Source organism: Buteo buteo, chromosome 10, assembly GCF_964188355.1.
Source record: "Buteo buteo chromosome 10, bButBut1.hap1.1, whole genome shotgun sequence".
NCBI lineage: Eukaryota > Metazoa > Chordata > Aves > Accipitriformes > Accipitridae > Buteo > Buteo buteo.
In genome coordinates this window covers 28,610,443-28,633,254 of record NC_134180.1, presented here as the reverse complement: position 1 = coordinate 28,633,254, position 22,812 = coordinate 28,610,443, and the positions used below count along the sequence as shown (strand labels likewise).

Here is a 22,812-nt window from a genome sequence, read left to right as displayed (position 1 = left end):
AGAGCTTGGGGGCAGGCTAAGAAGCTTGTTAGAAAGCTTTTAGAAGTTAAACTTGGGGGTTTGGGGAAGGGTCATTGTTGTTTTTAAAGCAGCATTTTAAATGCTATGATAATGAATATCTAAGATAATTTATTCAGTGATATGGTCTCCAGACAATTCTGATGTAGAACTGTCTCCAGAGCTTGGGGTTTTTTGCATGTTCGAATATTCTTGTTTGCGAAGCATGAGGTGGGTATTTATCTGCATGTTAAATTCATGATCTGTTCACCGCTAAATGTTTCTTACTAAGCAAGTGTCATCTGTATGGACAAATTATAGAAGTGTTGATACAATTCAGCGTCTTCTGTTTTAATAAGTGCAATGTAAAATCTCTTATTAATATTTGACAGGCATGGAATTATAACAGTATAGTTGGCTATAGTTGTCTTTGATAAGTGTAATTTTACTCATTTTTCTTTCATAAATGAATTCAATTCATACAGTTAAAATTGTTTTTGGCTATTAGATTGTAAATAATGTCATTATATCCTTGTACATGTAGAATACTGCTGGCCTAGATGATTTTGAGAGGCAAAAAACACTTGGAACAGGATCATTTGGCAGAGTTATGATGGTGAAACATAAATCCACAGAACAGTATTATGCTATGAAGATACTGGATAAACAGAAGGTTGGTGTAATTTTTAGTGGTCTTTGTGGTACAGAAGAGTTTGATGTAGACAAAGATCTGGTAACTGTGGCTAAACTGTTGCACTTACTGTGCTTTTTCTTATGGCACTTGGATACTGCTGATACTTCAAATGCTTGACTTTCTTTTTCAGCCAGCAGATTCAGTTGCTGGGATCATGTAGAATTCTTACAATGGCCAGTAACATTAATGGCAGGCTAAAGAGGCTCTATGTCATGTCCAAGGCATTAATAAAATGTCATCAGTTAATTTCCTTGCTTAGCTTTTGTAAGGTGGCCTATATATTCTTTGGCAAAAGCAAAATGTAGGGCTCTAGTTAAAATAAATAAATAAATAAATACACTTCTGCAGGGTAGCTCAAAATTCTGGAAGACTCTTTGCATCAGAAATTCTCAAAATTTTCATTAGTGAACCATAATTTAACAAATTGTTTGCACAAATTATTTATTTCCCATTCTTGATCCCATGAGGTATTACTTTTTGTATGCATAATTATGTAATAATCCTGTTGCATCTATAGTAGCTGCATGGATAGAACAGTAGTCTCCCTCTCAGAAGGGCTGTCACACAATAGACATTTTTTGTGTTGAAAACTTAAGTGCTGTAGTCTGAATCTGTATTGTCACTCCAGCCTGATTTTTTTAACAGCTTATTACTCTTAGATTAAGTAAGTGGTGTCATTTGATGAAGTTTAGATTTTAAATAAAATAGATTTCCAGAAACCTAAGAAGTCTTTTAAAGGATTTTATCAATACAATTAGTTTTCAATGGTTTTGACAAGTTTTTCAGACGTACATTATTTAGATTAGTAGATTCTAAGGTTGTCAACATCAGAGCTCTTCTTAATTTGTAAGGCACTGTACATAACTTTGCTGCTCTATAACAAATTATATTAAGAAAATATTAATCTGGCAAAGAGAACTTAATATCAGCAACTGACAAAATGAAAGTCAGCATTGCCTCAATGTGGACTCTTGCACTTAAGCATTATTACATTCCTGAGTAATTTTATATAATGGAACTGTGGCAGTGACATAATCAAACTGTTTTCCCTGAGTTGCAGTTCCAGTATTCTTTACATGTGATTTGGGGTCCTGGACCTTGAATAATGTGTCATTTAATTAAAGACTGCTTTATAATGGTCAGCAAGAAGAAACTAAAGTAAACTTACCTTTTAGTGTCAGTTCTGGCATTGTTTTTTTGCTTGGAAAAGCTCAATTTTTTGCAACTTCAGCATTCCCCTATAACAATGGTTTCTAACTTTTATTTAAACACCCAAACAATTAAGTTAAAAAGACATTCCAACACAGTACAACTGAAAGACAGCCCAGGCCATTTCCACCTGTGTGGAAATTTACCTCATCGTTACCTCAGTGTGGCTGGTGGCATCCTGTGGGGAGTGTTGCTGTAACGTGAGGTGGGATGAGCATCCGAGTGCTGCACAGAGAGCTCATTGTCAAATTTCAGATTTTCAACTGTTTTTTCTTTGAACCGTTTTTCATGAATGGCCGAGTCCTTGTCACTGGAGCAATCTAGGAAATTACATCTTTCTTCAGAAAGCTGCCATAAAAATAGTCTGAGGATTTAAAAAAAAAAAAAGTTAATTAAACCCATTGCTACCTCTCAGTCTAAAATAAATTGGAAAGCTATAGCTATAAAATTATCTGGTAAAGCCAAAATTCACATTTTTAACGATTGCAGTAGACTTGCAGTAAAAGATTCACAGGATTAAAGATGTTTGTGTTGAGGCATCAGTCTTCTATTAGTAAATTAGATTGTTTTGTCTATAACCAGAAGTCTTGAAGTATTCCTTTATGAAATATGTGCTTTTTCAACTCAACTTAGTTAGCATATATAATTATATATTTACGTATTCTCTTAGAAATATATAAGTGTTATATTAGTAACTTCTCTTAATTGATCGAAAAATAGGAGATGGTTTAGGGAGAACACATTCATATCACTTCATATATTATAGAAAACATACAGATGCCTGAAATCAGACAATGTGCAGGCTGCCTATAATTTTTCATTTACATTTTAGCTGAAACAAGAGAAGGCATATTGTGTGTGCCTTTGTTATCCAATCTTATGCTTGGCTCATCAGGATATGGAAAAAAAAAAAATGTAATAGACGTTGATGTAGCCAGTAGTCTTGTGTGTAGGGTTTTTATTCTTTTATTTGTCTGCCTTGATTTAGAAAGGCTGTGACATACCATTGCTTGGCTAGTTTCATTTCGTAATTGTTTTTGGAAAAAAGAAATTGTTAACAAAAGCTCAGACACAAACAAGCTGTTGGGGAATCTGCCATTACCAGATACCGTTTGATCTACAGGAAGCTGTCATCGGACATGCCCTGAGCCTGAGCTTAAATGTGAGCAAAGCTGTGTTACCAGAGGCTCCAGTTTGATATAATGTGTTAAACAGCAGCTTCAGCCTGCAGTATTGCTGCCATCACCCTCCAGTATCTAACCAGCAGAAGGTGCAGGAAGGGTGGTGAAGTCTTGTCTAGCATTGAAGATGAACGCTTCACAGTATCAAACTAAAACCTTAGCTTGCTTGTTTTAATGGCCAAGAGCTTTTTAGGGATGAAGGGGACACTTCCCACAAATAAGCTGATTCGAGCAAGATTTTTATTTGGTCCCTAAAGATCTGTGATTCAAAAGAGATTTATTATTTTCAACTCACTATTTCTTTTCTGTGGCATCTATTTCAAAACAGTAGTGTTTTTTCAGAGGTGCTACCTTTTCCATCTAAAAGTTAAATTTAAATGCAGTTTCAGTCAGGGTTGGAATATCTTGCTTAGCTGTTATTTGTAACAGTTAGGTTTGATTTCCAAACATGTAAGAACAGACTTGTTTTGGTCACTCTTGTACATTTTCTCCTTGTTTCCTATGGGGGGAAAAAGAAATAGTAACTTTACTTGGAAATCATGCCATTCTCAAAATGAGATATAGATTAATTGTGCATTAGGGATTAAGTAAAATGGAAGGAAGTGATTATGCAATGTTCGGGTTTAACACAAGGAAATCAGTTGTTAATTACTGAGAAAGCAATAACCAGAAATCTGCTGCTTGCTGCCTTGTTAGCAGCTTGCCGTTATAATGGATTCCAAGAAGGTAGCACTTGATTTTTTTAATACTTTTGCTAAGCAGTTTGCTAAGCAGAAAAGCAAAACCCATTGAAGGGTCTGACAGAAGTAACTATTGTTTGTAAGAATGGAAATTTTGAATTTGTGGTTTCCTTAGTCTTCTCCTCACTAATGTGTGAGCTATCTAAAATAAGTCACTTTACTCCTGTTCACACATAACAAAATTCATAATTAAATGTGTCTGACACAATTTCCTGCCTTGCTTAGCAAAGGGTCCAAAGATCAAATGGATTTTATTGAACTGTCGTCTTGCTGCAGAAGTATCTCCGTTACAAATGCAAGCAATTCTTAAGAAAATGTAAAGAGATGTTTTCCCTACTGATTCCAATACTTGGCATGTAGTAAGAAACACTACTTCTAGAGTTATCTGCAAACCATATTGCATGAGTATTACTCTTTAAAACGACATTAGACTTTTTAATCCTTTCTTGGCACTGTTGTTGTACTTGTAATCCATAAGGTTTTTCATTAACTGTAAAGTTACAAGCTTGCATTCAACTAATTGTTTTACACTGAAAAATTTATCAACAACTATAAAATGTCATACTTAAACCAAAGATCGTTTTTTCTCTCCTAGGTCGTCAAACTGAAGCAAATAGAACACACGCTGAATGAGAAGAGAATATTACAAGCGGTGAACTTTCCTTTCCTTGTAAAACTGGAGTATTCTTTTAAGGTAATCATTATCTTGAAAGTTGTTGTTCTGGTTTCAGGGAAGTGCGTGCTCAAACTTTAGATACCAAAACATTTAATTTTTACAGTACAATAGTTTAAGTATTTTTGTTTTCAAAGATGCTTCACTTGGCGCTGTTGCCAGGTCTTCAGCAGGAGTTCCTGCTGTGCCCACTTGCATGCACCCCAGTTCACCAGGTGATGACTGAAAGGGTATCTCCAAATAAATAAATAAAAATGAAATTAAATTCAACTCTTAGAGATTTCCCTTGTTTTGAAGGGAAACTGGCTTTTGTACAGAGCTTTTAGGCATCATTCTGGTTTTGAGAGAAACCAAAGGATGTATTTTTGTACCAAGATATGGAATGGTAAATTTGTAACTGTTCTGCAGATTTTTTTGCTTGAGATTTATACCTGAGGCAGGTCTTAATGACAACCTTAATCATGAAGGAAAGAACTTGGAGGTTACCTTATAATATCATGACAGTATGTGTTAGTCAGTCTGTAAAGAAATTGAGTATTTTCCATATTTATAGTGTGATATGTGTCCTCTATATATTTCTCTTCTTTTTCTTTTCTTTTTTAATACCATTGAAAATGAGCAAACATGTTCTACCTTAATCGTTACGGTTTTGAGGTTTGGGGCTAGGGCTATGGGAGACGAGAATGCCTTAGGCTGTCAATTCTGAACTTTTAAGAGTGCAAGGTCTTGTCTTGCAGTAGGCATCTTATTCTCTCTTCCTTCAGGTCACTTACACACCATTCTATGTCAGAAACTCATTAATTATCTCTATTCAAATTTACTTTAAAAGAGATTTCTTGAGATATATGGTGCTCCATTTGTCACGTGTCCGCGCTTCTTTGAAAATTTCTACCTGTGTTGCTTTATATTTAAGGTCATTGGATGGCTACAGTTTTTCATTTTCATTCTTTAATAAAATATACCATATGTAAGAATTATAGAGACTATAGCATGCCTAATATGTATTTGTGTGTGTTTACTTGCTTCCTTAGGACAATTCTAATTTATACATGGTAATGGAGTATGTTCCTGGTGGTGAAATGTTTTCACATCTAAGAAGAATCGGAAGGTTCAGGTAAGAGTATTAATGACATTATTCCTTTAAAAAGGCTTATGTTGCTAATTTTTTATAAAATTTGTTAGTACTGAAGAAAAAATTCTGAAGGTGTAAGTGCATTTAATTTACCCCTCTTTCAGTGAACTTAAACTAGTCAGGCAGTGAAAAACTTGTAATTATTTCTTATTTTTCAGTTAATGCAGGCATTCGTGATCTATGCACAATAGAATCTTGGAATTCCTATGCATATTGTCACCAAAATTGATTATAGTTTCTAAAAGTAAAATTTAATGTCTAAGCTCTGTATTTTGGGGTACATTCACCTTGATTTGCATGTGTATTTTAGCTGCAAGACTTAAATTAAATTTAGGGAATGAGTGTATGAATTCTAAAATGTTTGCTGTTTGCTTTTTTTTTTTTTACCTTGTTACATAGTAAAAGAACCAGTTAAAAGATACTCAATTTGTCTGTCCCTGGCAGTTACATGGTTGTTTCAGTACATTAGCATAGCATTGGGGTACTTAATATTCTTTTAATTCTTCACAGTGAACCACATGCACGGTTTTATGCAGCTCAGATAGTGCTAACATTTGAGTACCTCCATTCATTAGACCTCATCTACAGAGATCTAAAGCCTGAAAATCTTTTAATTGATCAGCAAGGATACATCCAGGTATGATATTCTTCATATATTTAGGGACTGGAGTCTTGTCTTATAGTGTAGGGTTAGGTAATTCTAGCAAATGTGTTTAGAATAAATGGTCTGAAGCTGGTTGGCATGTCAGCATGTATTAAGGGAGTGTTAAAATGCCCTACTGCATAGTAACGGTTAAAACCATTGGATTGTACTTCCTCTGACTAAAATTAAGTATGCACAATGGAGCTGTCTGCAGTTGAGCAAGTTGTCAAGGTTTCCCTTGGGGTCTGTGGTGAGAAGTAGGTGATTATATGGCTCTGTTCATCTGACCTATTTTATACATCTGCCTTAGAACAAGACAAAAGGGGCCCTAAAATGGCTGGTTCTCTGCATTGTTTATATAAGGAGTTTAGGATAACCCGCTTAGAAGTCAACATCAACACTATAGTACTTAATTTCAGTCAGATGAATCCCACCCTTGGAGAGTCTTAACCTTCTCAGCACATCTGGAGTAAGAGCTGAGTTGACATCAGATCACAATTGCAGTGCTGCAAATGACAACTGGTTTTACAACAGCCTCTCACAGCACCTCCTCATCTTCCTTTTAGCTCTTACGGTTTTGATCGAAATGGCAAATGGGAAGGTGGTATACAGCAACCATCGCTTTGCAATGCTTTGCAGTTCCTAAACTATAGAAGCTCTTTCCTCATCACGCCACCTTTTGCCATAGCAGAATCTAACAGGAAAATACATCACAAAAATGTTTGAGAGAAGTGGAAAGGATTCATATCTTATGTTGTTTATAACTGTAAAATAATTTTGCATGGAGAGTAAAATAACACTTTAGGGAGAAGAGAAACACAAGTTCTATTGATGTGGTTGGGGAGCACGATTAATGTAAAGCTAAGAACGGCTTACTCCAGACTGGCGACTCTCTGTATGCAGCACTATGTTTTTGTGATGGTGGGCAAACTGCAAATGATAAAGGGTCCAGCAGTCGCTCTTCCCATGTGTGGTTGGTTCGCGTCTGCTTCTGAATGGGGCGGGGGGGTTATGTTCATATGTTAATACTGCAGCTCCAACTAAATTTTGTTTAGAAACTCCATTTATTTTCTTTTTTAATTTTAAAGCCGTTACCGTTTGTCCCATGTCTGCAGTGTAGTCTTCTTGCGTAGACTGATGTGCATTCACGAACACAGAAATGATTCTTTGCTGACTGAAGCAGGTCTGTCTGGTCAGCACATCACCCTCTCCATTCAGTTCCAGCTGTGAAGCAAAAGCTGCCTTGATAGTTTGGAGTCTGGCTTGTTTACTTGTGACACTGGTGTATCAGAAACATCATCACAGGTTATTGTATAGTTAGCAGTGATTATCATCGTGGTACAGCATGTTTTCTCAGGGAATGGATTGAAAATTATACTGAGGAGGGTGAAACAAAAGAAACAGATCCCCAAACAAACATAGATTTCATAGCTTGAAACGGATCCCAGAATTTCACATGTAACTCCCTGGCTTCCATATGTATTCCACAATACGGTCCAGGAAAAATCACAGAAAGGATGATATCGCATACAGAGTTCTGAAAACTTACTGCAGAAAACATGACAAGTGGAATGAAGAATTTATAACAGCCAAGAGCTTGCCATTTGTGAATACAGTTACTGCTACGTTTTCCCCCTAGTCCTCAAATAAACAAGCTTGACTCTGGTGATGCTTTCAAAGATATTCAGAACTGGAAGTTACTGGAAGACCTCTTATGTTGTTTTATTCCCACACTAATTTTACATATAACCCTTATACACTTATGCAATAAAATTCTAAATTTACAATACTGGTGGATATCTTGACCGCTTTTGTGATTCATTTATTTGTTAACTAAAGAAAAAGATAAATATCTTGTTCATATTCACGTTCTTTAAGGTTTCAGCAGTATAAACAGTCTGATGTGAAAAGTTAAGAAAAATGATTAATGTAGTTGCAGTACATGTGGAAGATTAGTAAGCCATGATTTTTTAAATCATAAATAGAAGCTAATGTCAGGGGATAATACATATTTTGTGTTATTTATTAACTTTATTATAAGAAACCTTCTATCTATCTGAATTAGAAGTATCAGAAGGACGGGCTACCAAAGGTACATCTGACTATATGATACTATGTGATTTGAGAAACAAATTTTTCCTCTGTATAAAATAGCTTTCCAATATATTTCAAAAGTACTTAATTTTAAATTTCTTTGTAGAAATGCACTTACTGTCAATTTATGTCTTCTGCTGACAGGTCACAGACTTTGGCTTTGCAAAAAGAGTAAAAGGAAGAACTTGGACGTTATGTGGGACTCCAGAATACCTGGCACCTGAAATAATTCTCAGCAAGGTACGCTGTCTTGTTATGCAGCCATGCATTTGATGCAGTTAAAACTTATCACATAATTATTAAACTGAGGGATAAACAATTGCTGATACTTCCAAAATTCAAATCTTGGCTAGTCAAACTCTTTACGACTTACATAAAATGCAGTCATTGCATTGTAAGTATATTTTTAGTATACTAAAACTTACTCCAAAGCAGGGATTTTCACATAACTATACAGAACTTTCTGCATATGCTTGCCATGTAACTTCTGAGGGGAAAAAGGGATTTAAAGAATCTGTAATTAGGTTATTTAACTAGCATCCTTATCAGAACAGCAGATCTGAGTGATTACATTCTGAATTGTTAAGAGACTAGAATGGGAGCTCCAGAGGTAACAAGAACCACATATTGGATGAATCGGTAGTCATTAAATAACTAGTCACAGAGTGTTTCAGGTTTAAGGCACTTACATGAAATCAAACATGACAAACCACTGGTTTTACACATGAAGTACATGCAGTCTAAGCTTACTGTTGATCAGTTTGTGCCTAGTACTTGCACTAAGTGTTTGAACACAGAAGAAATATTATTTATCATATAGCTATTCAACTGTAGCCCTTCGTGTTTTGCAAAGGAAGAATATCCTTATAGTTTATGGAACTGCTTGTGATATAAACAATCATAATGCATAATATTAAAATATGCATTTAATATGTGGTTTAATTAAATACCCTTTGCAGGTCTTCAAAGGTAAATGAGAAATATTTTTATCTGGGGAGAAAATGTTCATTATTTGCAGCTTTTTTTGCCCTTATGTAGCTAAAGCAGCAGAAGAAATTGCAATGCATCTTCTACAAATTCTCCATAGTAGATTTTTCAGGAAAGACTGAGTCTTAGCCCTGAGCTTTGTAAAAGATGTCAGAGAACACATATAAAATTGATGGGGTTGGTGGTTTGGGGTTTTTTTTAATAATAAATAGGATTTACTAATGATTTTATGTTCAGGCTTTAAAGATCAGATCACAAATGACTCTAACACCTAATTAACTAAACTTTTAAGCTCTTGTAGCTAGTTTACTAAACATGAAAATGAATGTTCTAAAACATGGATAATTAAGCAAAAAGATGACGGTGTACAATACAGGAAGTATTGTTATCTTTAATGAAATTTCCCTAAGTTTTGAAAGAAGTTTCAGTCATTCTGTAACAAGATTATTTTTATTTTAAATAAATAAATAAATTGTGCCCATTTATGTTACTTCAGCGTAAAGGCATCACTGAAACTCAGCACAGGAACGCGTGCAAAATGTTTCACTTGCATCACTGTTTCACTGTTATCACTGTATTAGATTTTAAGTATATTGCTGTTGGAATCCGTGAGCTTCAGTTTGGTTTGAACTGGGTTGAAAGTTCTGTATTAAACAAGCAATAATGCATTTGTTTTGTTTGTATTCCATAGGTATATATTGAAAATCTTAAACTGTGTTAGAACTGGTACTAACAGTGGTATTTCTCATTTTATTCAGGGTTACAACAAGGCAGTGGATTGGTGGGCATTAGGAGTGTTAATCTATGAAATGGCAGCTGGATATCCCCCGTTCTTTGCAGATCAGCCCATTCAAATTTATGAGAAGATTGTGTCTGGCAAGGTGAGTGAAGGCTCGCTGTGTTTTCGCAAACGCAGTTGTTTGTCTTTGCAGAACCTGTCTTTTGTGTGGAGTAGGTGCAGAATTTGCTGGCTACTAGAGACTGAGCAATTTGGAAAGAATATGGGAAAAGTTTGTAATGTTTACTTCTTAAGTATAGACATTGTTACAGTAATATTAAAAATCAAAGTTATAAAAATCTGTTCCCTGCCTTCAAATTTAAAATGCAAGTTACTAAATTTACAGACATTTTGGTATTATATCCTTTTATGCTTGGATAAAAATGATTCAACAACTATTAACAACTGTATAGCTTTATGCTTAATTTGCCTAGGTATTTTCTTTTCTAGAAATATTTTTGCAGCTTTTGAGAAGCTCTAAAGATTTTCCATAATTCATAGTAGGTTTCTTTACTCCTGCAGTCCTGTACTTCAAGACATGTCTAATGTTCTATTTGGCTTTCATTGTTATATAAAATTTTTAAAAAGTGTTTCCAACTTTTCCCTTTTATTTTTCATTAATATCTCTTAGTGTGCCAGATAGCACAAAAATGTGATCATTCTGTTGTTTCTCCTGCCAGCCAGTGTTGTTTCTTCATGTTTCTTTGTGCTCACTTGATTTGTTATGTTTCTTCTCTTCCTTGTCCCTACATAAACACAGGCTGTGTCGCATCTTACGTACTTCTGTAATTCTGATCAAGGGAAGTGCCTCAGTAGGCCCTGTGGTACACTGCAATGAGATTGACTTGTGTCTAGGACCTTATTTAAATCAAGGTGGTTGCTCTTTCAAAGGCTGTTACACTGTGAGCCTTCAGCTGTCTCCATGAATATATAGGAATTAGTTTATGAAGATATATTTTTAAAGAAATGTTTATCTTTTAAACTAAAAAAAATCAGGCATTTTTTCCAGTTGTATCTAATTTGTTTGACCTTTGTACTGTTGATCATCTGCCTTTTTTACTGAGTCCTTGGATGGATGGTTGCAGAAACAGCACTGGACTTGAACTATGGAAACTCTTAACATTCAAATTCTCAGCTAGCAGTATGTTTCCTTTATAACCTTAAGTCTTTCATTGAATCTACCTCAGGCACTTAGTTCTCTACTTAAAAAATTGAGTTAATATTTCCTTACTTCTCAGCTGTCTAGGTATTCTATTCATTAAAACCTGTGAACTTCTCATGTACTACCTTACAGCCATATTGACGGGTAAACTGAAGCAGTGTCCTTGATTATCAGACCTCTTGATTTTGCAACATGTTTTGATGTTAAATAATTCTGTTCTGCATTTACATCATAACTGATCAGCTGAATATAGGGAGTGTCAAATGCTGAGACTATAGGGGAATGACAAATACAACTTTCTGCCTGTTCTTTTCCCCTTACTTCTCTCTGTCATCTCAAATGGTGTCAGTAGATCATTTGCTAGTAAAACCCCATGTAATTACTTCCCTTGAATCATCATCTTCAAACATTTCTTAGCCAGGTTTGAATGAATTGTATTGGCAAGTCACTTGTGTGCTATCTTCAAATAGTGCTATGTTATTTATGTAGGACTTCTGATGTTGGTGTATTTAGTTATCAGGAACAGATTACAGTACAGCATAAAGTTCCGGATTTAATTTTCATATATGATTGCTGTATGTTCAGTTATTTCAGAGTGTATCTATATTTTCATATGCTGTATATATGCTTTACTGTACTGTATCTCCTCTGTGTGTGTATATATATAATATCTAAAAATTTGTTCCTAGAAAAAGTTGAGAATGCCTTGAGGTGATGTTGTGTTGGTGAGACACCAAGTTTAAATTTAGCTTCTATATCATTGTTACATTAAATTAATATTTTTCCCCAACTCAATCAGATCCAGAAACTTTCAGTTTAAAAAATGGTAGATGGACAAGGTAGTGCTATTGATAAAGGCTTTGTGAAACAGAAATACATGTGCAACAATAATCATCTCTCATTTCATGCATTCCTACTTGATTTGTTTTTAGAGGAAGAAATGGCCCCAGTGTTTCCTTTTGTGTGAACACTTCACAGGGGGAAGAATCAAATTTGTATATTGTTTTTTAATGTTGTGGATGTATAATTTTAGGTAAGGTTCCCATCACACTTCAGTTCAGACCTAAAGGATCTTCTAAGAAATTTACTCCAGGTAGATTTGACCAAACGATATGGAAATCTCAAGAATGGTGTAAATGACATAAAGAATCACAAGTGGTTTGCAACTACAGATTGGATTGCCATTTATCAGAGGAAGGTAAGACCCTTTCTGGTCAAAACTATTACAGGTCTTTAAAGGATTGAAGTAAAATTTCTAATTATTTAGTTTATTTTTTGCTTTCCTGAATCTGTTACTTTTAATTAAACTGAGAAAAGGTGAATGTAGTTTAATCTTTTAAGACTCTGAAGAGTATATATTGATTGAATTGTGTTTGTTTCTTGTTGGCATTTTGTCCTGGACCTCTGTGTACATTCATGTTCTCTTAACATGTGTTGTGCTTCAGTCTATTTCTGGAATATCTCAGAATGAGCCATCTCCTGCCTCTCTCTCATTTTTTATTTAACCCCTGCTATAGTGGCATCTATAAATACTCCATGAGGAGTAGAGGAGAGGAATCTGATTTCCTTTCCAGCTAGTTCTTAGCAGTCAGACTGTGCTTCATTGTGGAGAAGCTCTAGCCAAAGCTAGAGCTTTTCTCTTTCTGCTAAAGAAGTATGCTCCCTTCTTCTTGCTCTCGCTTTATCTGTGATTGGGGCAGGATCACATGTAGAGAGTATCTACTCAATCCTCAGCGTCTACTGTGGAGTTCTTGTCTTCTGACACTACGCTTTAATTGACTGTAGTTCCAAAAGCTGTGCTGATGAGAAGAGCCCTGCTGAATGCTTTTTTCTGGCATTCTTAGAATGGTTTTCTAGACCTGCCTGACCAACGTGACTTGTAATGTGGTTTTTAGAATGTCCATGCCCGGTCTGCACTGTGAACTTCACACCTGCGTAAGAATGAAAGCAACAGAGACAATAGGGAATATTTTCAGAGCATGAGCAGCCATTAACATATTGGTTAAAGGGGAGCGCATTAGTGGCTGCTAGGATGAATGAAGCAGAGCTGGGAGAGGAAGCTAGGGAAAGGGATGATGATGTTGACAATTCAGTCTAAATCTGTCTTCCAGTAGCTCCAAAGCTCCCTCTCCCCTTGAAGGTAGATTCAAAGTTAAATATCTGTGAGTTAGTAGAAACAGATTCCTAAGAAATTATTTGTTCTCTTAAATGCAACCTCTGAATTCCTGGTTTTTCAACAGACAGCAGTAAAAGACTAAAATAACTTCATTGGTGTTGTCCCAGAAGACTCAGATGGAGAAATAATTTTGTGTCTAGGTATTGGTAAAAAGGTTAGAGTTAAGTGATAATATTTGAAGAATTGGGTTTACATTGTTGAAATGCTAACAGTCTTGACTATAGAGACATGAACTTGCTGCTGTAACAGCCTTATTTTAAAGGACAAACCTAAATACTAACAATAGTTTATAAAAAGAAACTGATTGTTTGGCTACACAAACTGACACTACAGTTGTTGTAGTATCCACTAATGTATTAATTACTAGAAGACAGGGTACAATTAACACATCCTGTATTCTTTGTATTAAGTATAGGGGTTTTTTAAGAAAAGATTCCCCTTTGCAGAATTGTAATTATCTATTCTTTGCTTTCCTAATCCCTGTTTACAAGGCAGATTTATATGCTCTGAGTTTAATTCAACTGTATGCTGTTTGGAGACACGCAGGCCCCATAATATTAAATCAGAAGTTTTAATACTGTGCTAAATATTCTTAGCATTGCTAGTGTACTGCCGTAGAGAATTACTTTCACAGAAACAAGAAATACTTTAAAATGTGAACTAGTAGTACAGTCAGAATAGCTATTACTAGTTTTAAAGGATTGTGAAAACAGATGCTGAGTAAGTTTGAAGCTTCTAATTATAAGGAATAAATACTGTAATACTAAGGGTCTGAAACAACAGCACGGATTTTAATATCATTTAAGCAGTCATAGAAATACAGCAATAAACTTTGGGTTTATACTAGCTTTTCACAGTGGCTGTTACCACAGCCTGTATTTTCCTGAATAAACATAGTGTTCCTTGGCAGCTAATGTAATGTGAATAATTTGTTATGCTATAGTCATAAGTGAATCAGTCAATTACTTAATATTTCAGATAAGATCAAGTCTCGTTTTCTTTGTGTGTTTGCATAGCTGTTTATTAAAATACTGCCTGATAATGTGGCTGTACTTAGGGCCAAACAGGTATTTCTGCTATAAACCAGTGTTATGTCCTGCAATCTCTTTTTAGCGATTTCCTTAGTGAAGATAATAGGAAAAAGTCTGAGGCGTCTCATTTGAACATGTTCTAAAACTCCAGCAATAAATAAGATATTTCTTGAGCTCTGAACTTTGTTGTAAGAGAGTAATTGAAAACCAATTTGAGAAGACACAGAGACAGAATTCAGATAATGGTAAATGTGTGGCTTTGTAGGCTAGGTATGTACACAGACTGTGTATTCTCTCAGAGTAAATCACCTAAACACGCATATTGTTTTAGGAACAGAAGGGTGGTACACACGTGACCATTGCAGCACAGTCCATAAATGCAGAAAGTTAGGGTTATCTCTTGGGGGTGTATAGTGTTATTGCCCAAAGTCAGCAGAGTTTAATTTGTATTAGTCTGTGCTGTACTGCTTTAATTTACTAATTTCCACACACACTCACACACACCCCCATCAGTAATCTGCCTGGGGCACTGAGCAGTTCTGTGGTTGCAGGATGTGATCTGATCAGCTGGAGCCAAGCCTGCCCTGCTTCTCTGTCTCCCCACTGCACTGCCTCTGGCACACGTACTCCTTGGGATGTCCCAGAGAGAGATACTTGTCTGATTACTTTGCATTTCCAGGTTTAAATTTGCATCACCTCAATAATTTGCTATAATTTTGCTTACTGTAAAGGTGGATAAATCAGGCACCTGTCAAATGAAAGAGAGGAATGCGGTACTGATAATAATGCCTCACACTCCAGTTTGTCCTAGACCTGTTGCAGTAGAGCATCTCTCCTTCTCCCTGGTCTTCCATTCTCTCTGGTCCCTTCCTTACCATCCATTCTTCATCACTGCCTCCCATCAACCCCAAACCCTGCCTATTCCTTCTTCCAGCATGCAGTTTATTCTAAAATTTCAGTTATTTTAAAAAGTAATTAAGCTTAATTTCGAACTTCAGGAGATGCGATAGACTAGGAGGATTAAGATTTGAATTAATATTAGCTGAGTGAAAGTAGAATTTAGTAGTCTGATCCCTAAAATAGCATTTCAATGTCTGCAAGTTGGCAACAACTCCTTCCCCCCTGCCCCCACCCCAACTGTGTAGGGACAAGCATAAACTGTTGGCCAGTAAAAATGCAGGTATGTCTCTGCACAGACCCATATCTTCATTTAATGTCATCTTCAGTTTAACTTCCAAGATACGTAGAGGCTGAAAGTAGGGACAGAAAGCTTGAGTCTGTTAAGCTGTAGCCAGACCCAAGGATTTCATTGTAAGGTCAGCTTCAAAAAGCTGCAGGTTCCCTCAACTTTAAGAAGCAGCAGTTAAGAGGGGCCTGGAAAATGACTGATTCCAATACCTGGGTGTGAATGGCTTACTACCATACAGTTGACATGAGATGCACCGAATCTCAAGGCTAATCAAGTATGTATGAGGATCTGAGAGGATGTGCAGGCAGTCTTTACCAGAAGGGGTTGTCCATCACTAATTAGAGCTGCACTGGCTTTCTGTACAGTCTTTTAGTGACCCCTTCCAGTCATTGCCTGTCTCTCTATTGTGGCCTAGTTTCAAGAAGGCTTTCACTTCTTACTTACAGTTAGGTCCTAGGAGGAATTTTGTAGATGCAGAACAAATTATTTTAAACTCGTATTACGTTATTTTTTATTTGGAAATAGAGGATCGTTGGTAAGTAGGAGGAGGGGAGTTCCAAACTGCCCTAAAATTTTTGAGTAGCATTGATGGCAATCAACCTACTCTGCTTTGGCCATGACTGTGTGACCGTTTGGTGCAGCCCTTGCCATGCCGGGAGCCACACCGCACAGCTGATGAGCTGAAGAGAGCAGGGTCTCTTCTGCAAGAAGAGAACTAAAGTTTGTTTTGAACTGGAAGTAATCTTTCACTGGTGTTTGTCAGTAAGATACTAGTCTTTTTCAACTTGTGTTCATACATCTAGGCCTGCACTTTCTTAGGCTGGTTTTATTTATGTGCCATGACTTTAAGCTGTAATATGTGGTTTCTTGTTTCTTGGCAGGATTTGAGGAGTAATGGGAATATTGTTGTGCTTATCATCACAATGTTAAATCTAAGGGTGTTAGGCCAATAACATGTCATGTGCTGTGTGCTTTTCCCTCCCCCCACCCCAAATACAGGTAGAAGCGCCGTTCATACCAAAGTGCAGAGGCCCTGGAGATACCAGCAACTTTGATGACTATGAAGAGGAAGATATTCGTGCGTCTCTAACAGAAAAATGTGCAAAAGAATTTGCTGATTTTTAGTAGGAGTAAGAGGACAAGATGACATCAGGGCTCACATTGGGATCTTTGCACTCTGTTAACAGATGAGGTGGAGCTGAGACCATCATATGTCAAAACAGTTACCTAGTTACTTCATTCCACAAAGCTGACTGAGGTCTTTATTGCCATCTTCCATGTGTGCAGTTTGCACCAACCCTTCTAACTAGGCACAATTAAGCAAGCACTGTTTGTGCAGTAACACAGAATAATAGACCACTTTCCTACTTAACTTTGGTTTCTGTCGTTCTTTGTTTCTGTGTATTGTTCATTTTTCCCCTTTAAAATGAAGTAGTTTTTTACCCAAGAATGCTCCATTTTATTTTGAATAATGTATTATTTGTGTGAGTGAAATGGAAGGTGTTGCGGCTAGTGTGATTTAGACTGAAGTGAAAGATAAATGTTGCTTCTAGTCTGTGCCAGCCAATAATTCTTGTCTGTCTTGTGTCTGATGCTACAATTTATAATAATTTTTTAGTAGCTCAGACTAAACCTAGCCAACATTTTTAGCATTTTTGAAGGTAGTATTTATCGCCATATAAATGTCTGCTAAATTAACTTAAAAACATTTCTTCCTGGAGACTGACCAAAATTCAGTAGAATCAATTGGATGGCTTAAGTAGGGGACAGTAGCTAGACCCCGTGCCTTGGTTTTCTACATCCCTGCAGTTTTCGTCACTGCCTCCTTCCTTTGTATTTCCCACCTAGGCAGTAGGTAAATTGCCATAACCAGACTGTACCATGGAAAGCTTACAGTCTCATGAGAGGGAGTAATTCCACCTGGTCTGGAGTTTGGACCATATTTAACCAAGTCAACTTACCAGCATTTCAGTTGGCAGGTATGAAATGGCTCTTTTAAGAACATGAACCCATAACTTTTAAAGGAAGTTTTGGTCAGTGTTGTAGAGAATATGATGCATTTTGATTCAAATCATGGGGTTTTTTTTGTTTGGTGGTTGTATTTTTTTAAGCCAATGTTTGGGCTCCCGAAGTATTCCTTGTTTTGAGCCTTTTTTGATTAAAAAGGCATCCATTAAAATAAAAACCACCACACCACAAAAAGCAAAATGCGCTCTGCCATTAGCTATGAAAAACAAATGGTTTAGCAACTGCAAAATAATGTTATAGATGCATTGCTGGATGAACACGGTTATTTTTTGTTAGCTGTTAAGAATAAAAGGTTATTGCCAAGTTTTTATTCTGGTATACTATATTAGTAAATTGAGGATGGAGTACTGCTACAATCATTTTCTTTTTAATTACAGCACTTCATTCATGAAGAAAAGAGACAAAGTTTAAAAATTGCAACAGCTGGGTTTATTTTAGTTGCGTTGTGTCTTCATTTCTAACCTACTTTCTTTCAATCAAACAGAATGTATGGTCACACAGATACAAGTATTTGGGCTTAATAATGTTTTGTATACTCTCACCAACTGACTTAAAAGATATTGCTACCATGTGCTAGCTTTGGGCACTTTTACACATTTATTTCAATGTTAATAATCAGTGGCTCAGCACTTTTTTGGGGGTTGCTTTTAAACTTATTCATAGTAGTTTTATTTGTATACTTGATTCTGGCTGTCTCAGTGACCTGTCTTAAAACAGCACATCTAAACAGTTTAAACTAGACTCATATCTTATGATAAATTCACGTGCATACAAGGATGAATTGTTTTTAAAAAAAAAAAGAGCTATATTGATACATAGCCATTGTATTTGTTTGAATGTCAGTGGAAATAAACCACTGGCATTCCTTCCTTTTAATCTGTATGACACTCCTTTAAGAAAAGCCTTTGTAGACATTTTACAAAAGAGTATAAAACGTACCATCCAACATTCTGTATGTTTAGGTTGTTGAGCATTTTTGCACAACGTCATTAGGAGGCTGACACTGAATGCAGTCTTTGTCCACCCATATTTACATATGTGCAAGAAAAGTATAAGATACTTTGCTGTAGCAAATTTTATGTAACAAAGATATATCGTCACATTAATAAATTTAAAGAAATCCTTTGTATGAAAATGTTAAAATCTTTTGTATTTCATTTAGACCAAGGACATGCTGCTGTATGCTAGCTGTATGCGATAAATTCTACAGTAACTTTGTTGTCGTTTATGAACTTTAAAAGATTTTAATAAATGTTGGAGATCACAATTTGATTCTGTTATGATTTTAATTTTTAAACATTACATTTATAATTCTAGTAAGGTTCAGAGATTTTTCTGTTTTGTAAAATACTGTAATCATTCATCTTGCGTGTACAATAAGACAAAAGTCTAGGAAATTGGTTCTGACATGTCTGTCTGATATCCAGATAAAATTCTACGTGGGCATAAGTGGAAAAGTCATCTTAATGCCATGATATTATGCTATTTTTTAATTTTATGAAAATCCTGTTAGAAAGTAAAATACTTTTCCAATATGGCATAATAGACTTCAGTATGGAAATGAGATTCTATTTTGGAAAAGGAGGGGAAGTGTGCAATTTCCAAGGCATTAGTGAGTACATTTGACAATGTGAGTATTATACAACCCTCTCATTTAAACACAGTCATAAAATATAACTACAGAATATTATGTTACCTGTATTTAATTTGAAAAATCCTTTTCACAATATGGAAAAATTGTATATCTATGACAGTAGAAGCTTGTTAATTTTACACATTTGAGGAATTAAGTGTTGAACTATATGGTATATTTTAATTGTACTCTAGTTGTATGTAACTTTCATTTCCAACATAAAGGATTGTATCTCATTAAGTAAATTGCTTTTTTTATTATCTTGTCAGTTGCATTAAAACCCTTATTTTTAAATCCTTTAAAGTATTTTACTAATTTTTGCAAATAATTAGATGTTTTTAAGTGCTGCAATAGTGTGCAATATAGTAAACATTTATATACGGAAGTGCAAATTAAATTATGTACAACACTTGTGCTGCTTCTTTGTGAATCAGAATGTTGTATAAGAGTCGTTGCATCTCCCCATGCACTGCGAACAGGGTTTGAAAGCAAGAGGAAAAGGTTATGAAACATACTCCCCATATTAGTTGGGACCCATTAAGCTTTACACTAACTAGGGTGTTTGGAGAAGATGGTGTGGAGAACATTAAAGGCACTATGAGAAGTCAGTGAGTTGGACTTCTTAGATACTCAAAGGCAAGCAAGGTGATCATTAGCTGCAATATTGTTTGTCTTCATATTTTCACATTCAGCCTCGATGCTTTTTATTAAAGATAATTGCCTGTTTTTAAACTGTCTGCAGATCCCGCTGTACAAACTTTGTGCTCTGTCTCATTGTGCTGTGAAACAACTGATAGAAGTAAAGACTGTTCATGGTCTTCGCATTGTCTGTCTTGAGGCTTTTTCTGCAAGTGGTGTTTGGAGAGGCTCTGGTACCTGCTCTCTGTAACGCAGCTCCTCCTCTTCCTGCTTTCTGAGTGGAGCTTCAGCCTCTTTGCTTCTGCTGCTGTACGCCTACTGACTGTGGTTTTGTGTTCTTACTGGTTTCGTAGTACAAATGCTGTATTACGTTTTAAACACCTTTACTTTTCCAAAGCTGAGCTAAGACTGCAGAAGGATTCTCTTCTGCTTTTACTACAGCTCCCATGCAGACACAGCATGTTGAGCAGCAGATTTGAAAGTGTCATTCAAACATTAATTTGCCGCATATAAGGAGGACTTATCCCAGATAAGAATTTGAGAACCATTCCAGAAGAAACTGGTAGAAAGACAAGTCCATTCTCCAGCTGGGGTGTGTATAGCTGATCTGGATGTGTTTGACAAAAAAAAAAAAAAAAAAGTTGCATGACCACCGTAGTTTTACAAGTGTGGGTCTTGCATACATTTTAAAAATATTTTAATTGAGAGCTTGAGGAATCAACTGAATTGAGGCCTCTGACAGAAGGGGTAAAATATGAGCGTCTAATGTCAGGCTGGGCAGTGGTCGCTTCCAGTAAAACGGTTAGACCTCCACAAGGATGTTTAAATGTCTTCTAGATAGTATTTGTCATCTTACATAGGAATTATATAAAAAGTGTTGGGTTTTTTAGAAGGGTAAGACAGGTATCTTGGGACAAGATAGGATCTCAAGATAGCTTCCCTTCCTAACTTTTGAATTTGATGATGAATAAAAGTTTGAATTAAATCTGAGGTCTAGTCACATTTTGACCTTTTGTTGGTTTGGGGGATTTTTTTTTTGTATACTACAAAAAGGGATGCCTGCCTGAAGGAAACTTGCATGTATTGAAAATGTAGTTTATTATTAAAATTCTCTACTACAAAAAGTTCCTACCTCAGTGGGATAATAGCAGCTTGAGGTTTCCATGAAATCATTAGGATGAGTTCCCAATAGTCTATTTCAAAGATAGTAAAATTTCCTTTAGAATCCTTACAGTTTGCTTGTCCTGTTCCCTCCCTCAGAGGGTCAAATGCAAATGTTTTTGCAAAAATGTATTTCTAAAAGTTGTGTTTACATGGCTTCTTGCTTTAAATTTTAAAAGCAACGTATTTGTGGTGTTCATTGGCATTAGCTCACAGTCAGTGAAGCATGTAAGAAAGACCCAGTGACAAACTTGCACATTCCTTATTAGTGCTCAGTTTACAGGATTTAGATTTTGATAATTACACAGTAGCAATCTAGTGTCTAATTGCAAATTCTGCTCTTTGTGTGGAGAAGCAATATGTCTGAGGATGAGGCACCTTTGCTAAGGACAAGATAGAGAAAACACTTTGCCAAACATGTGGACATGGTTGCAGCACAAAAGCTCTTCAGGATGAAAAGATTGTTCTAGTTGGAAGGACTTTGAGGACAGAGGTCAGTGATCTGTTCTCATACATCCACAACCACAGTAACAGATGTTTTCCTTTGCTGGGAGGTAGAGGTCAGAGACTGTTTCCTTTGCCTTTGCTTCCAAGATGCCGTGGAAGATTGGAAAGGACACAGCTGTAGGTATATTGACACAAATGGAGCAAGGTCTCAGCAGCCTGGCACGTAGTGTGGTATGTTCTGAGTGTGTCCAGTCATTTCCAGGAATAAATACTGGTGATTAGGGCAATAAAGAGAAAACTGGAGTGCTGGAAAGGCTTGATGAACTTTCTGAAATTCTTCCACCACCAAGATAATTTGATTCAATTAAAAAAAAAAAATCCAACACTTTCTCATTTATATTTAGTGGTGTGTGAATGCTTTGGTCTCCACAGCAGTATCACAAGAACTGTCTTCTACTGGAAGTATTGTTCTTTACTGTGAATCTACATTGCTACTTTGAATGTATATATAGTTATCTAAATAATAGTTCAACAAAATGAATGCTTGATTGGGATGTCCTTTCAATTTCTTCCATCTTCACCATCATCTTTCTACTTGATGTTTGCATAAAGTGGGGATCTAGGCATCAGGACTCCGTTAATGATAGGTAACACCTTGGATGAGTAAAACAATGTAGTTCACCTGTCTCACAGGTGTGTTAATTGAGGTTAAGCAATCAATATTTGGTTATTTCATAAATGCCCAGAGTTTATAAAATAATCTCTATTTCAACTGCCCCTCTAAAGAAAACATATAACGTGTGTCCCTAGTAAATACATTATCTTTATTTCCCTTTATTCCCTTATGATATACATTGGGAAGTATGCATCTGGCAGGCTTGCTTACTGGTGGGAAAAACGAAGAGAGGAGCTGAGCAGGTAGCCTTAGTAAAAACAGTAGGTTGTACTAGAAACAAGATCATGCTGGCAGAATCAGTCTAAGGGCTACATGATGTAACGTGTATAATAGAGTGATACAGTTTGTTAATGTTGGCACATTAGTTCATGTCAGGAGTGTGGTTCTACTTCTACAGAAGTGTCTGTTCAGTAGTTTAGGACATAACCCAGGGACCTGGCTCCAGGAGGACATCCACATCAGAGAGCCACCTCCCACGGCCAAAGCACCCATAGCTCATTCATTCTGGAAGGGAATTTCAGACCGGGACTGGCTTGGCTGCA

The 22,812-nt window shown here is 36.1% G+C and overlaps 1 protein-coding gene across 2 annotated transcripts in view; it reads left to right on the top strand.

Annotated features, from left to right (window-relative positions):
- The window catches only part of PRKACB (protein kinase cAMP-activated catalytic subunit beta), a 75,751-nt gene extending 56,110 nt beyond the window's left edge, over positions 1–19,641 (top strand). For both annotated transcript variants that reach the window (XM_075039125.1, XM_075039124.1), the window contains exons 3-10: positions 542–670; positions 4,417–4,515; positions 5,526–5,608; positions 6,137–6,263; positions 8,508–8,603; positions 10,109–10,231; positions 12,324–12,488; positions 16,686–19,641. In XM_075039125.1, coding sequence (XP_074895226.1) covers positions 542–670; positions 4,417–4,515; positions 5,526–5,608; positions 6,137–6,263; positions 8,508–8,603; positions 10,109–10,231; positions 12,324–12,488; positions 16,686–16,811 — 948 coding nt within the window. In that variant the 3' untranslated portion in view covers positions 16,812–19,641. The remainder of the gene's footprint in view (positions 1–541; positions 671–4,416; positions 4,516–5,525; positions 5,609–6,136; positions 6,264–8,507; positions 8,604–10,108; positions 10,232–12,323; positions 12,489–16,685) is intronic.
- Positions 19,642–22,812: the final 3,171 nt, after the last annotated feature.